This window comes from Bufo bufo, chromosome 10, assembly GCF_905171765.1.
Source record: "Bufo bufo chromosome 10, aBufBuf1.1, whole genome shotgun sequence".
NCBI lineage: Eukaryota > Metazoa > Chordata > Amphibia > Anura > Bufonidae > Bufo > Bufo bufo.
This window is the reverse complement of record NC_053398.1, coordinates 40,315,886-40,330,830: the sequence shown is the minus strand read 5'-3', so window position 1 is coordinate 40,330,830 and position 14,945 is coordinate 40,315,886. Positions and strand designations below refer to the sequence as shown.

The 14,945-nt window shown below is 41.4% G+C and overlaps 1 protein-coding gene across 1 annotated transcript in view; it reads right to left on the bottom strand.

The window, feature by feature from the left end:
- Nucleotides 1–14,945, bottom strand: part of LOC120980013 (mucin-5AC-like) — a 151,672-nt gene that overhangs the window by 70,018 nt on the left and 66,709 nt on the right. Inside the window, exons 10-19 of the mRNA XM_040408877.1 lie at nt 13,920–14,037; nt 12,642–12,780; nt 11,141–11,251; nt 10,981–11,050; nt 8,063–8,200; nt 7,398–7,562; nt 5,720–5,814; nt 4,168–4,294; nt 1,864–2,119; nt 979–1,028 (exon numbers count right to left, since the gene is read on the bottom strand). Coding sequence (XP_040264811.1) covers nt 979–1,028; nt 1,864–2,119; nt 4,168–4,294; nt 5,720–5,814; nt 7,398–7,562; nt 8,063–8,200; nt 10,981–11,050; nt 11,141–11,251; nt 12,642–12,780; nt 13,920–14,037 — 1,269 coding nt within the window. The remainder of the gene's footprint in view (nt 1–978; nt 1,029–1,863; nt 2,120–4,167; nt 4,295–5,719; nt 5,815–7,397; nt 7,563–8,062; nt 8,201–10,980; nt 11,051–11,140; nt 11,252–12,641; nt 12,781–13,919; nt 14,038–14,945) is intronic.

Sequence of the window (14,945 nt, the reverse complement as noted above, 5' to 3'; positions counted from 1 at the left end):
ACATGTGGAATTATATACATAACAAACAAGTGTGAAACAACTGAAAATATGTCATATTCTAGGTTCTTCAAAGTAGCCACCTTTTGCTTTGATTACTGCTTTGCACACTCTTGGCATTCTCTTGATGAGCTTCAAGAGGTAGTCCCCTGAAATTGTTTTCACTTCCCAGGTGTGCCCTGTCAGGTTTAATAAGTGGGATTTCTTGCCTTATAAATGGGGTTGGGACCATCAGTTGCGTTGAGGAGAAGTCAGGTGGATACACAGCTGATAGTCCTACTGAATAGACTGTTAGAATTTGTATTATGGCAAGAAAAAAGCAGCTAAGTAAAGAAAAACGAGTGGCCATCATTACTTTAAGAAATGAAGGTCAGTCAGTCAGCCGAAAAATTGGGAAAACTTTGAAAGTAAGGGCTATTTGACCATGAAGGAGAGTGATGGGGTGCTTCGCCAGATGACCTGGCCTCCACAGTCACCGGACCTGAACCCAATCGAGATGGTTTGGGGTGAGCTGGACCGCAGAGTGAAGGCAAAAGGGCAAACAAGTGCTAAGCATCTCTGGGAACTCCTTCAAGACTGTTGGAAGACCATTTCAGGGGACTACCTCTTGAAGCTCATCAAGAGAATGCCAAGAGTGTGCAAAGCAGTAATCAAAGCAAAAGGTGGCTACTTTGAAGAACCTAGAATATGACATATTTTCAGTTGTTTCACACTTGTTTGTTATGTATATAATTCCACATGTGTTAATTCATAGTTTTGATGCCTTCATAGTCATGAAAATAAAGAAAACTCTTTGAATGATAAGGTGTGTCCAAACTTTTGGTCTGTACTGTATATATATATATATATATATAGAGAGAGAGAGAGAGAGAGAGAGAGAGAGTAAAGGACGAAGGTACATTCTTTGGACCTTTGTTTTACATGCACACAATCCTCTTCTTGTTTTTTACAATATCCAAGAAGCAATCTGTGAGCACACACCTGTATGTTCAACTTTTCCAATGCAGTCTAGTTTTCCAGAAGTGCAGGTGCTGGAAAATAATATGGAAATAAAGCATTTAAATGTCAATGTAAACTCAAATGGGTCATCCCAGAGTGCCAATTTACCACCTATCCACAGGATAGGCGAAAAGTGTCTGACCATCTGCCCACAGGTCCTGTGGCCTACATTTGGTGAAGCATGCACACTGCTACCGCATTGACAGTCTATGGGACTTTTGAATATGGCCGATTACAGTTATCATGGGACCCCAGTGCTTGGTGGGGTTTTAATCAGTCAGACCACCACAGATCAGACACATATCTCCTCTCTTGTAGACTGTTGGTAAGTTGTTATTCTGGGAAAGTCCCTCTAGAGGGGTTCTGCAGGATTTTCTGCTTTTGTTTTCCAGAACCAGTGCCACTGTTGTCTATGGTTGTTTCAGCCCCATTCACTAGTATGGGCAAGAATGGTGCTGGTTTGTAGAAGAAGCAGGTCCGTCTTCTCCTGCTGCTTCTTCTTCTACTACTTCTTCTACTGGAAATTGGAGCCTTCACAGACATAAGGTATAAGGGAAAGATCTGCACCTGTTCTGTGTTCAGAGCCAAACCTGGTTTTGGCTCAAAATCAAGGATGGAAATCACTGACTGTGTGAATAAGGACTTACACATGATGTCAGGTGCTCTACATAAAAAAGTATTCTGTTCATAATTTTTTTTTTCCCAAGAGGTAATTTTGGGAAACATGACATCAGGGATGAAGGTCAATTTTATACATACATGGATTTATATGTTCATTGAGGAGACTGTCTGAATATAAATGACTAAACAGCCCTTGGAGGACATCTTCTTCATCATAGTATAATTGTTATTAAAGAGAGCACTCACCATAGAGCACCATTATCATGTACTACTTCTCCAGGAGGCACCGCTGTACCCTTGTAGTAGCAAGAACAAGCTGATGGGAGCACACACTTGCCACTGTCATCCAGGTAGGTTCCATTCTGACAAATGCAGCCGTCAACCGGGACAAAGGAGATGTCACAAGTAATGTCATGGCTACTGCGAGAGCGGCAAGTGTGCTGGCAGGTGCTAATTGAATAACTGTAGGTCAAGGAGGCAGGACAGGAGGATGTATATGAACCTGGGAGATAAATATACACAATGTCACCAAATCATCTCGTGATTATTCTTATAACACAGGTTCAGGTTTTCTATCTATCTATCTATCTATATATCTATCTATCTATCCATCCATCTATCTATCTATCTCATATCTGTCTATCTCATATATGTCATCTATCTATCTAACTATCTATAAATCTCATATCTCTCATCTGTCTGTCTATCTATCTATCTATCTATCTATCTAATCTATCTATCTCATATATGTCATCTATCTATCTATCTATCTATCTACCTACCTATCTATAAATCTCATATCTCTCAACTGCCTGTCTATCTATCTCATATCTTTCGTCCATCTATTTATCTCTTATATGTCGTCATCCTATCCCTGAGGAGGAGCAAGGACGCGGCTTGCGTCCTCGTCTCCATAGTAACAAGGGGGCAGGGAGGACCTGGCCGCGCACGCCTCCTCAGCGTGGCCAGCGTCCTTCATCCTCTAGACAACGAGCAGGGGGTTCAGGTGTTTAGATCTGATGGACATGGGTCACGTGACGCTGGCCACGTCACGTGACACATCAATAGACCTATTTAAACAGGTAACCTGCTGGCCACAGGTTGCCTGTGATTGGTGTTATTTACCTCACTAGCGTTCTCTGCATGTGTGAATTTGTTTGTTTGACCTGAGCTTGTATTTGACCTTGACCTGGTGTTACCCCTTGTACTGACACGATCTCTTGGCTCCTGACCTCGGCTTGTATTGACTTCGATTTTGTATTAACCCTTTGTGCCTGTGTTACCTCCTGGCTCTTGACCTCAGCTTCCAGTTGTTCCTGTTGTGGTACTTTCCCAGCCTGGGAAACTTTGCGCTTCTGTTTGTTCTGTCTTTTTTGTTTTCTTCCCTCGTTATTTCCTTCCTTTAGGCCCCTGCATGTACGTAAGCTGTGGACTGCCGCCCAGTTGTACCCCGTCGGTTAGGACGGACCATGCAAGTAGGTAGGGATAGAGGAGTGGGTGGAGTTTAGGGCTTCATTTATCCTTACCTTTTTGTGACAGTCTATCTATCTACCTATTTATCTCATATCTCTCATCTGTCTGTCTATCTATCTATCTCATATCTTTCTTCTATCTATCTATCCATCTATCTGTCATTCTACATATCTTTTTCTGTCTGTCTACATCAACCACCTGAACCAACATTTTTCATATAAAACTAGATTATAGAGGTCATTTATCAAATCAGATCCATCAGTTTAGTGGACTAAAAAAGTTGCAAGGCATGGCAACTGTGACATACAGTATGCTGTTCTTTGACACTTTTCACCTTGGTCTAAGTTTGAGACCTAAAAGTGAGATTAGACCTGGATTTTGGCTCATTTACTATGTAAAAGTCGCAACCCCCTGGTCTAAAGGTTAAACCACTTTACACTGATGCCACATACATTATTAAGGGGCACCAGTTCATAAGTTTGGTGCAGGCACACAAAGCAAAGCTAGACAAAACTGACACAAAAACAATATTATGTGCTCATTCAGATGACCGTATATTTGTGTCCTCATTGTTCCACGATTTTGCAGAACAGATCTGGACCCATTCATTTCAAGGGGGCTGCAAAAGATACGGACAGCACGCTGTGTGCTGTCCGCATCAACACTTCCGTTCCGTTGCCCTGCAGAAAAGAGAGAACATATCCTATTCTTTGTCCACAATTGCAGACAAGAATAGACATTTCTATCATAGGGCTGGCCGTTCCGCAAAATGCGTAACAAATATGGCTGGTATCCGTGTTTTGCGTATTGTCTGATAGGGTTGTCTACGGTCGTCTGAATGAGCCCCAAATAATAGTTGACCATCTAAGTGCTTGTAAGTTAAAATTTTACTGGATTTGTGTAATTTCCCAGACAAATATTTACTTTCTTCACAAAAAATAAATGAAGAAAAGTTGGTAATTAGGCCAAGCAGTTATTTTATAGATGTACTTTGGTGACGCGTTCATTAAAAAAAATCCTTTAAATATTTTATACCTGTCCTTCTGTGAAGATCAGGCATTTTAACATTTTACTTACTGCAGACATTTTCACGCCATCCCTTTAGAATAACTCCCTTCAAAGCGCAGGCGTGCACGTAGGAGGACAGGGCGGCACACATGCACTCCTCACTCTTGGCACAGTTACATGTATCGAACATACAGTTCTAGAGAAATGATGATATAAGTAATAAAGACTTAGAAACACGTAGAACCTTTGTGATCTCTTCAGTTACATGCCATTGCCCCAAGTGCTGTACTTCCAATACAACTGGATTTTGTGCAGTGTCCACAACATCTAAATGCTCCTGAATGCTTTAAGGGCTGCTACACGCTATAGCTAGTCATGTTCATTAGTCATCAGCAATTTTCCCTGGTGTTGGCAGCAGAGGCAGCATCACTTTCCAGCACTGGAATATGCAAAGTATCTCCCAGGGAAAGAGCTCGATCTCACTAGTGCCACCTTTTGGAAGCCATATTTTCAAAAAGCCATTTGGCCAGCTTGGGATGTGGTTGGTGCGCGCAACCTATCTATCCCTATGACTGCCCCCTGACATGTTTCCCCGGAGCCCTGGCGTATTCAGGGGTTTAGGGCAATGAATAGTATACCACACTGCATATCTGAGCTTTTATAACCTTCCACGAATGGCTAGCATCCTCATCACTGTGACATCACTAAACCTCGCCCACTTAGTGACGTCACAGGGATGAGTCTGCTAGCCATTGGTGGAAGGTTGAACTCACATCAAACCTAGATTATAAAAAGGTCAGATTTGCGGCGTGGTATACTATTTATTGCCCTAAACCCCTGAAGATGCCAGGGCTCTAACGAAACATGCCAGGGGGCAGTGTCTAGGAGTGCACAGGAGAACGGAGCACAGATCGCTGCTCCTGCCTGAGCTCCCCTAAAGCCAATTCTGGCACAGCACATCGGTACCCTGTGCCCTGTACCGATGTGCTCTGCCAGGATGTAGCTGAGCAGAGCGGGCTACTGCTTGTGCCCGCTCCTCTCAGCTCAAGGATCTCTATAGCACACCAGAGGAGGAGTCTTGACCTCAGAGGAGCGGGCACAGGCAGGACCCACTCCGCTCAGCTACATCCTGGCAGAGCACATCGTTACAGGGCACAGGGTACCGATGTGCTGTGCCAGAATTGGATTGAGGGGAGCTCAGGCAGGAGCAGCGATCTGCGCTTTGTCCTGTGCACCGTTCTCCGCGGCAGCCAGTAATCCGCACACCAGTACAGCGCTGACAAGCCAGCGCTGGACCAGAACGAGGACTTTAAGAAGCGTTAAAATCTAGGATTTTGGGTCCTTTTTTATGATGGAGTATATTACAAAATGAGTTACTCTTTAACCCTTTTCTAGTAAACTTCCACTGCAATCAATGATACTTTAACCTGGGTGTAAACATCTGGGCACAGTCCATAACTGTCCCCATTTGTTTACATCACCCTCTAAGGCCTTGCATAACATAACACAGTGATATTAATTTTGCTCATTGTTCCTTTAATTTATCTGTATACAGTATTTTCATCTTTGTTTTAAATGAATCATTGCATAGCAATTTCATTGTAATTGATGGCATTTTTACCTGCATGTAAACATCTGGATTAACTATAGACTGACATTCTGCAAAGGGTCCTGCAGTATCGGTCAGCATTGAGCACCAGTGCTTAGCGTATTGTTCTAGGGAGGAAAATAGAGTATGTTACATCGGAACGAATGCACAGATCTTTATGGAAAAAAAATATGTCAATTAAATGATGAATGTTTATATGAACAGAGGGGGTCATTTATTAAGGCTACTTTCACACTTGCGTTTTGGTTTCCGTTTGTGAGATCCGTTCAGGGATCTCACAAGCGGTCCAAAATGGATCAGTTTTGCCCTAATGCTTTCTGAATGGAAAAGGATCCGCTCAGAATGCATTCTTTTGGCTACGTTCTGCCTCCATTGCGCAACAAAACGCTGCTGCTTTGAGCCAAACGGATCCGTCCTGACACACAATGTAAGTCAATGGGGACGGATCCGTTTTCACTGACACAATATGGCACAATAGAAAATGGATCCGTCCCCCATTGACTTTCAATGGTGTTCAAGACGGATCCGTTTTGGCTATGTTAAAGATAATACAAACGGATCCGTTCTGACCGGATGCAGGCGGTTGTATTATCTGAACGGATGCGTTTGTGCAGATCCATGACGGATCCGCACCAAACACGAGTGTGATAGTAGCCTAAGATCGGCTTTTTAGACACCAGTTTTAATATATCTGGCGGTGGATCCGCGAAAGTTATAAAGAGGCACGGGCCTCTTCGTAACTTCGGTGCATCCAGCGCCAGTTCTAAATGTAAGACAGCTTCCTAGCTGTCTTACATTTAGACCATTTTCTACGCCTAAAACAGGCATAGAAAATGATGAATGAGATGGGCCTGGCAGTCCGTCCCCGCCCACGCCGCGCCCACTTTTTTTAGACCTGGTGTGAGCAGGGAAAAGTCACAGATCCGCACCAGAAATACACCTAATATAGGGGTATTTCTGGATAATAAATGACCCCCAGAGTTGCTACAGTGACAAGGACAGGGGATTTCAGTATGTGCAACAAAATTATTGCATAGCTTTATCACATGCAAAAAAAGACTTAGGGGGTCATTTAGCAATCTGAAATACGCCTAAATTAGGTGTATTTAAGATGCAGATTGCGGGGCAATAACTGGTTGCGCCACAATCTGCAATTTCTCCCCGCTCACGGCAGGTCTAAAAAGGTTGGCCTGGCGTTGCAGGCCGGAAGGCCCGTCTCCTTTACCATTTTTTACACCTGTTTTTGGTGTAAAAAAAGGTCTAAATGTAAGACAGCAAAGAAGTTGTCTTACATTTAGAACTAGTGGAGAATCCCCAGGAGCATAAGTTTGGTAGAACCACCACCAGCTTAGAGCTTTATTATGACCAGCATATAAAACCCTGATCTTAATAAATGTGCCCCTTAATTCTAAATTGACGATTGTAAGTGGTGCATGTAATTTATCACATCATTGCCCCTGTAGCAAATCTCTGGTGTATGCCTGTTTTGTAGCACAGACCAATGCTACTACAAATCACCCAATGATCAGCTAATACTGCCCTCTAGTGGCAAACTTAAAAAATTGTAATACAATGTTGCCTTTCATCCATTTTTCTACAATCAATGAATATAAATTAATATGAGTACAAATACCCATTAAATAGAAGATTTACATACTATTCTAACAGCTCATGGACATAAGTAGCTTACCGTTCTCAATGCTGAGAGCACATGGATCCTCAAAGCTGTTTGAAACAATGGGACAGTCGGCTTGAGTCATCCAAGTGTTGGCAAAAGAAGACCCAGTTCCTTCAATTACACCACTAAGAACTCTGAAGTCATCAGCTTGTATGTTGTTAAAGTTTCCACAAAGACCTGTGAATCAAACGTTCTGAATGTCATCCCCAGGATATTAACAGAGTAAATTAGGATTTACAAATTGTAGCATATCCAAACATAGAAAAAAAAGATGTCCTCACATCCAATTCTACATAATAAAGTCTAAAAATTTGATGAGGAGGAAGGCATCTGATTGTGGTTGACTAGGGTTGTAGCTATTCATCCTGTGAAGGATAGTTCCATGGCACAAACTGCTGCTCTGACATCTGAAGGACTGTGAATAAGAAGAGACCTACTGAGTCAAGCAGAGAGAAGCTTGTGGGGGTCGCCCCCATGACTCCCTTTGTCAATCTTATTTGTAAACTATGATTTCTCTGAAATTCTGCAGTATATAAGACTAAAACATAACTATTCATAGCCAGGGAGGCTGTCAAAATGTCATGCTACATGTGGCTTGGGCAACATGAAGCTCCTGATGGGTTTTCTTTGATGTTTTAATTGTCTTTATAAATTGTTAAGCATATTTAAGTAATTACCACAAACTTCATTGGTATAAGACGGATCCAAACTGATGTAGAGCTGCATAGTTGGCACAAGCTGGATCTGTAGCTGTAGCCCAATTGTGGTCTGCACAATGATGAAGAATGTCGAAGGCTTGAAGATCGTAACACTGGCTGTGGATCAAGCATGAAATATGGTCATTTGATTATACTGTAATATATGCATTTGTAGTAAAGTTGAAAGGGTATTCTGGTTATATCAAGTTATTCTCTATAAGATTGGTGGGGGCCCGACTGTTGTGATTCCCACCAATCACAAGAATGGGGCCCTGTATCCAGTCAGGACCCCTGGAAATAAAGTGTTATTGTGACTATGTCCTGAGACCCTGTTTTGTTTTTCTGTCAATGAAGCTTTGAGGCCATGTGATTTTGTGGGAAAAAGTTGCTATCTGTACTATTTTAGGGTTCATGTAACATTTTATTCCATTTTTGGTGAATAGGGTCATCAAAAACCAACCATTTTTTTATGACATTTACCATGAGTGATGAACAACATAATGTTAATAGGATTGTTCAGCGATTTATATTGATGACCTATCCTCAGAATAGGACATCAATATCTGATCAGCTGTTTGAAGAGGAGGTGGCTCTTCATGAGAGTGCCACTTCCTGTTCATTACACTTCATCTCGGAAGTGCAGTGGAATAACAAGTACTTGCTTCATTCACTTGAATGGATCAAGTACTTGAAATTACACTATGCCGCTGCTCCAAAGGAGACAACATGTAGTGTAATGACCAGGAAGTGCCACTCGCCTAGAGCACTGCCTCCTCTTCAACCAGCTGATCGGCAGGGGTGCCGGGTTTCAGAGCCCGCCGATCAAATATTGATGACCTATCCTGAGGATAGTTCATCAATATAAATCGCCGCAAAATCCCTTTAAGATTTTTATGGACACCAATTATATTTATTTTGTGTTTGTATTTTTTACATAAGAAATTGGAATGAAGGTGCTTTTTTGTACTTTTTAAAATTCTTTACATTTTTTATTTTTGGTTTCACTAGGGGACTTTATTACCATGATTAATTATATTTCTGTATTGCAGTGTATTGTGTCTGTCAGTATTACCCTATTAAGCTCTGCCTCTGGCAAAGCCAAAGAGAGTTATCAAAATGGCAGCTTGGGACAGGAAGACAGGAGGAAGATGAAGATCTTGGGGATAGAGACCACAGACCAGACCGGCTGTTCCTTTACTAACTAGATGATAGCAGTCACAGTACAAATACATGCAGCAGGAACAGTCCTGAAGTGTTTCCCAAAAGGCTGTGTATAGGAGGAGGCTATGATGGTGGTCCTCACTGAGTCTCTCTCTATAGAAAGCAGCAATCTTCCTAAATGACCAAAGGCATACAGTTCCTCAATATTTCTCTGCAATGCCCAGCCGCAGGGTGCAGTCCTAGATCGGCTGGCCAGTCCATCACAGTAGTGTGGCGGGCACCAGAATTAATAAACTCAAAGCACGGGCAGTAAAGTCTAAAGCTGTATGAGTGTGTTACCTTTACTTACCTATGGTCTTCAAACATCTGCAAAATTCAATGCTTCTTTCCCTCAGAGGTTAATCTTTAGCAAAGTTGCTTTTTGTAGCAGCTTTTATTCACAGGAATAGTGTTTTCCTGGGGCAGGATTCTTCCTTGTCCTACTTAGTAGGAGCCCACACTAAACAGGTCTTCACTCTAGCTTGCTTACTTGCAGACTCTCTTCTATCCGGGGAAAATGGGACTGACGCATAACCTGGCAGCTAATACTAAGAAATTGCCATTTAACTGTTTTGTACCTTTTTGGGTTACATAGGGCATAGATCATAGCATCACAATAACCACTTTATCCACTTTAGTAATGAATTTGGTATTAACCCTTTTAGCAGTCACCCTAGTAATAACCCTTTAACAGTGAACTGTGGGTAACTGCAGAAGTGTTCAGAAACAAATACAAAAAAATAAATGCTATCATTAAAAAGAGTCTAGTCAGCAGTTTTTACCATGCTAAACTGCTGATAGCACTAGCAGGGACTGGAGAGGACAAACATTTCTTTTGAGGAGCTTTTGTAATCCGGAGTAGCAAGAATATGAAAGTTTTTTCAGTCACATTCTGCTGTCTGAGGTGTTCAGAGCAGGGCTTCACTGTGAAGTACTCCCTGAGCTCTCCTCTCTGCAATGAGTGACAGCTAGCCTGTAGTGGTCTTCTGGTTGGGGTGCTACAGCTGTCACACAGGGCAATAGAGGTGGGGTTGTGAAGCACCTTAATGCAGAGTTCACTTCACAGTTAGGCTGCACCCTGGGCTCTAGACAGCAGCATTTGGCAGAATACAACTTGATGTTCTCACTACTCGTGATGAGAAAAGCTCCACCAAATATACTTAGTGCTGTCAGCAGTTTACCATGGTCAACACTGGTGACAGACTCCCTTTAAATATGCAGCTTTATATGTTGTCTTTTTTCTGCCTGAGATTCCATAATGTCACATTTTATTACAATAACAATTTAGATATAAATGTATGTCTAATCTAGACCAATGTAACATCTAAAATATCCCTTTAAAGGGGTTGTCTCAGAATAAACATAGGAGGCATATTGCTCAAATATGGCACCATCGGACGATTGTCAAGATTTTGACCTCTGCAGTTCCCCCAAAGGGTACAAGGTCTGTCCATTATAGTCAGTATCCAACCATAAGGCCACCCAGAAATAGCCATGTGGAGTTGACAGGAGATGAAGTTGCCCAATGCTTCACTTGGTTCATTGGGAATCATATCCTTTTTCCCCAGTTAATCAGACAGTGGTTTCATAGCCTAGCTATAAGCCACCAATTATACTAGTAATGAGACAACCCTATTAAACATAGCTCAACCAAACTATAGTCACTATATGTGTATTAGAGAAGAGGCCGGACATACCTGAGGAGACTGGCAACTGGGTGTAGAGTGAATTCACATATACACTGCCACAGGGCTTCAAATATATCAACTGTAACAACAGAACATCAAGGTTAATGTACAAATATACTAAATAACATAGATTGATCTGGCATAATTATGTAGAGCAGCTTAAACTTACATCTTTCCCATTATTTAACACGAGGGTCACACTCTTCAGGCAGGTCTCTGTGTTTGTCAGACCACATGTACGAATGTCTCCCAACACGCTGAACGTGGTGTTAAAACATGTCTAATAGGAAAGAAATATCCAAAGCAATAAAGGTGAAGAACTGTAGCAAATGAAAGATAGCCCCCCATTGTTTGTTATATTAATGTAAAGGCTATGGACACCTTTGGGGACTATTTTTTATTAGTGCATTCTACTATTTGTGGACTAGATATTTTTTTTTAGCTGGTCTTTATTAAAATGAGCAGTACTCACCCCTCTCTGGGCCCGCACTGCCCAGTGACCTGACCGCACAGCATCAGGATCTATTGCGTGCACTATGACGTGACACTGTGCGGCATCAGGTCACAGTGCAGAGCGGGCCCGTAGAAGAGCAGGAAGAGTGGCGGGATGTGTGGTGGCGCCACGTCATTTAGTTAGAAAAAATGGTAAGGTCCTCAAGGCGTAGAGTGAAAATGGTATAAAAAATTTATTCATAAAAACGGATTCAAATGAAACAGATAAAATCACATGAGTTAACAATATAAATAATATTAAACAAAAACCAAAGGTAAATCAGATATAAAACTCCAGTTCGTTAACCACCAATACATTGCACATTACAGCCTAGGTGGCACTTTCAACATCGTTGCATTAAGACATATCTATTGTTATCAGTTTGGCAGACTGTCAATAGCTTTCAATAGAGCCTATATTGTGGAGGCAATCGCAATGCTGGCACATATACTGTATTCCACTTATTTTAAGTGTTTGTAAGTATTTATAATTGGTGACTCATTTCTTCAGGAGGATTACAGTGAGAGATACTAATACAGAAACTGACTCTTGGCTGCTTTATGATGGATCCATTATTATCATTATTATACTAGCTGCTGGGTGCACAGCTGGCCTACTTGTCCAAACTAGGATTCTAGACTGGAGTTTTATATTTGATTTATTTTTGTTTTTTGTTTAATATTATTTATACCATTAATTGATATGATTTTATCTTTTATTTTATTCTTTGTTTATTAATATATATGTTACATTATTTTCAGTCTATGCCTTCAGGACCTTATCCATATATATCAGACTGAGTCATCCTCTTGTTCCTTCTAAGTTTATTTAGTTATTTTTAGACTAATCTGAGGTCTGATATTGGGGACTGATATGGGGGTCTGATGATTTGATGTCTGATATGTGGGTCTGATCTGAAGTATGATATGGGTATCTGATCTGAGGTCTGATATTGTGTACTGACATTGGGGTCTGATCTGAGGTTTGATATGGGGGGGGTTTCTGAGGTCTAATACGGAGGTCTGATATGGAAGTCTTAGCTAAAGTCTCAAATATGGGTGAGGTCTGATGAACATTGTGGGTGTAATTGGGGTCTGATTAAGATTGGGGTCTGATCTGAGGTCTGATGAAAATTTTTTTTTTCTTATTTCAAAAAATTCTATAATTTCCTAGTTACCTTTGATAGAACATAGCTGCAGTCTCCATGGAATGTGTATTGTGTAAAATCAAAGGAGGTGATATGAGATCCTCCTTCAATTGAGCAGGATCCTGGACAAGCCTTTTCTGAGCAGCTCCATCTGCCAGCTGAACAAGTGCTGATGGAAAACGGACATCATTTAAACATTTCCATGTGATCCAAAACCCTTAATCTGAATGTCCACCATTGATGATCGTATCATTTTTAGGTCCAAAATTCTCTGCCTTCACTGAGCGTTAAGCCTTATTTTTCTGATACCTCCAAATACCCTTCAGAGAAGTCCATTTAAAATATACTGTCACATGCTGTCTGCCTGCTGCCACCTCTAGAGAGAGCTTAGGAGCTTACTGTATGTTGTGTTTTTATTAGGCTCAAAGGGTTTGTCCAGCATTTACATTTTTTTTTATAAAAAAGCTCCCAAGGGCGTATAATAATAAAATACCGGTAAGTCAAAACTCACCTGATCAATCCCCTCTTCTCCTATTACAAAGCTTCGTGGTCCCCCCTCTGCTCCCTGATGCCTCTTGACACACAGGAAATGCCAGCTCAGCCAATCACCAGTTGTGGCAGGTCATCACCACAGTGATTGGCTGGGCGGGCATTTCCTGCATTTTGAGAGTGATCAGGAGTGGCAATCATTGAGTGAGACCGCCCACTGGACTCCTAAGCCCGTAATGAGGAGAGGTTTAGCTCAATAAATTACTAGTTTTACTGCATTCTTTCTCAAGAAACTATATATCAATCTGCTCAGCTCTGTCTGCCCTGAAACATCTTGCCTGTAGAATGGACTGCAATTTCAACTAGACAGGTTCCCTTTAACTTATAGCGTCTAACGGTATGCTGTAAACTCACTTTAGAGGTGACTATAAGTTATCAGAGCTGATTTTGTTTTTAGGCGAACCTGTCAGATGATTTCCGCCGCCCTATGTGAGAGCAGGATATGGTAGATGGAGAGAAGCTGAGCTCTGTGATATATAGATTTATATGATTTACAGCAAGATTTCTGAGTACAAAGCACAGTAAATCATGACAGGACTGGTAAGAGAGATTTACTCTGCTTCAAGCCATATAACCCTATATATCAGCTCTTCTCATTAACTGACAGGGCAGTATAAATCACCGGACTTGTTCATTTTAACTCTTTGTTAATGCAGAGAATTTGGAGTTCTGTAAATGAAAAATCAAACCTGTGGCCACAATAAAGAATGCAAATCATGGAATAAGGCCAATATCTCCAAAAATCTAAATGTGAATTACCAACTGCGACACTGGGCTGAGTATCCGGTGCCGGGGGTGTAAACCTGTCCATTGTACATACAGGAACACTGCTGTATAGGGATGCATCCATAGTTGTTGATGTCATCAAAGACAGTTCCTGCAACAGAAAAGCAATATCAAGAATGAATTTGTTTTTGCCATCTAGCTGTTCTTAACTGCATTTAGAAAATTGCTTTACAGCAGTCCCATGGGCCATAGACACAATGGACAGGAGTGGACCTCATTGACTTCTATAGGAGAGTTTTCTAGGCATGCTCATAGGTCATTGTACAAGGAACGAATATATAAGCTCTGACAATCACCTATGAATGGAGGATCCTGTCTTATCTATACATAGAGGTGATATCACTACAGGTGGGATTAGAAGAAGGTATGTAAATGAGCTCTTAGGGAGCTTTGCCTCTGATGCCATCAGATGTTAGGTAGCTATCCCATAAATCAATGTTCAATCTTTTAAATAGGTTAGAGGCCTAGGTCAGGATTTCGGGGGTACTATATCTCCTCATAGAGAGTGCAGAATTCATAAGGAGATATAATAACCTCCAAATCCTGACCTAGGCCTCTCACCCAATTGAGCCAGTACTCTCTGCTCTGCACTGATGAGGGACAATCACCCCGAAACAGCTGTCTGCAAATGAGGTGCCGGGTTAATTATTATCCAAGTCATGTCTCAAGGCCTGTTTAAAATGTCAAACATTGACTTATAGGACAGCTGCATTACATCTGGTGGCATCAGAAGCAGAGCTTCCTAAGAGCTCATTTGGATACCTTCTTCTCAGAATTCCAGAGGAGCATGTATGGCCTATAAGACTCCTCACGTCCATTAAGGCACTCTCCATCAGGCAGGATTAGAATAACAGATAAGCTGATAACTGCAGTAAAGTGATCTTTACAGACCATGGAGTGGCTTAGTGGGCAGTGTGAAAACTGCAGGATTTTATGGTTTCTGTTTAAATATAGATATTGACATGGAAAATTGGAAAAATAACATCATCAAAAAGTATT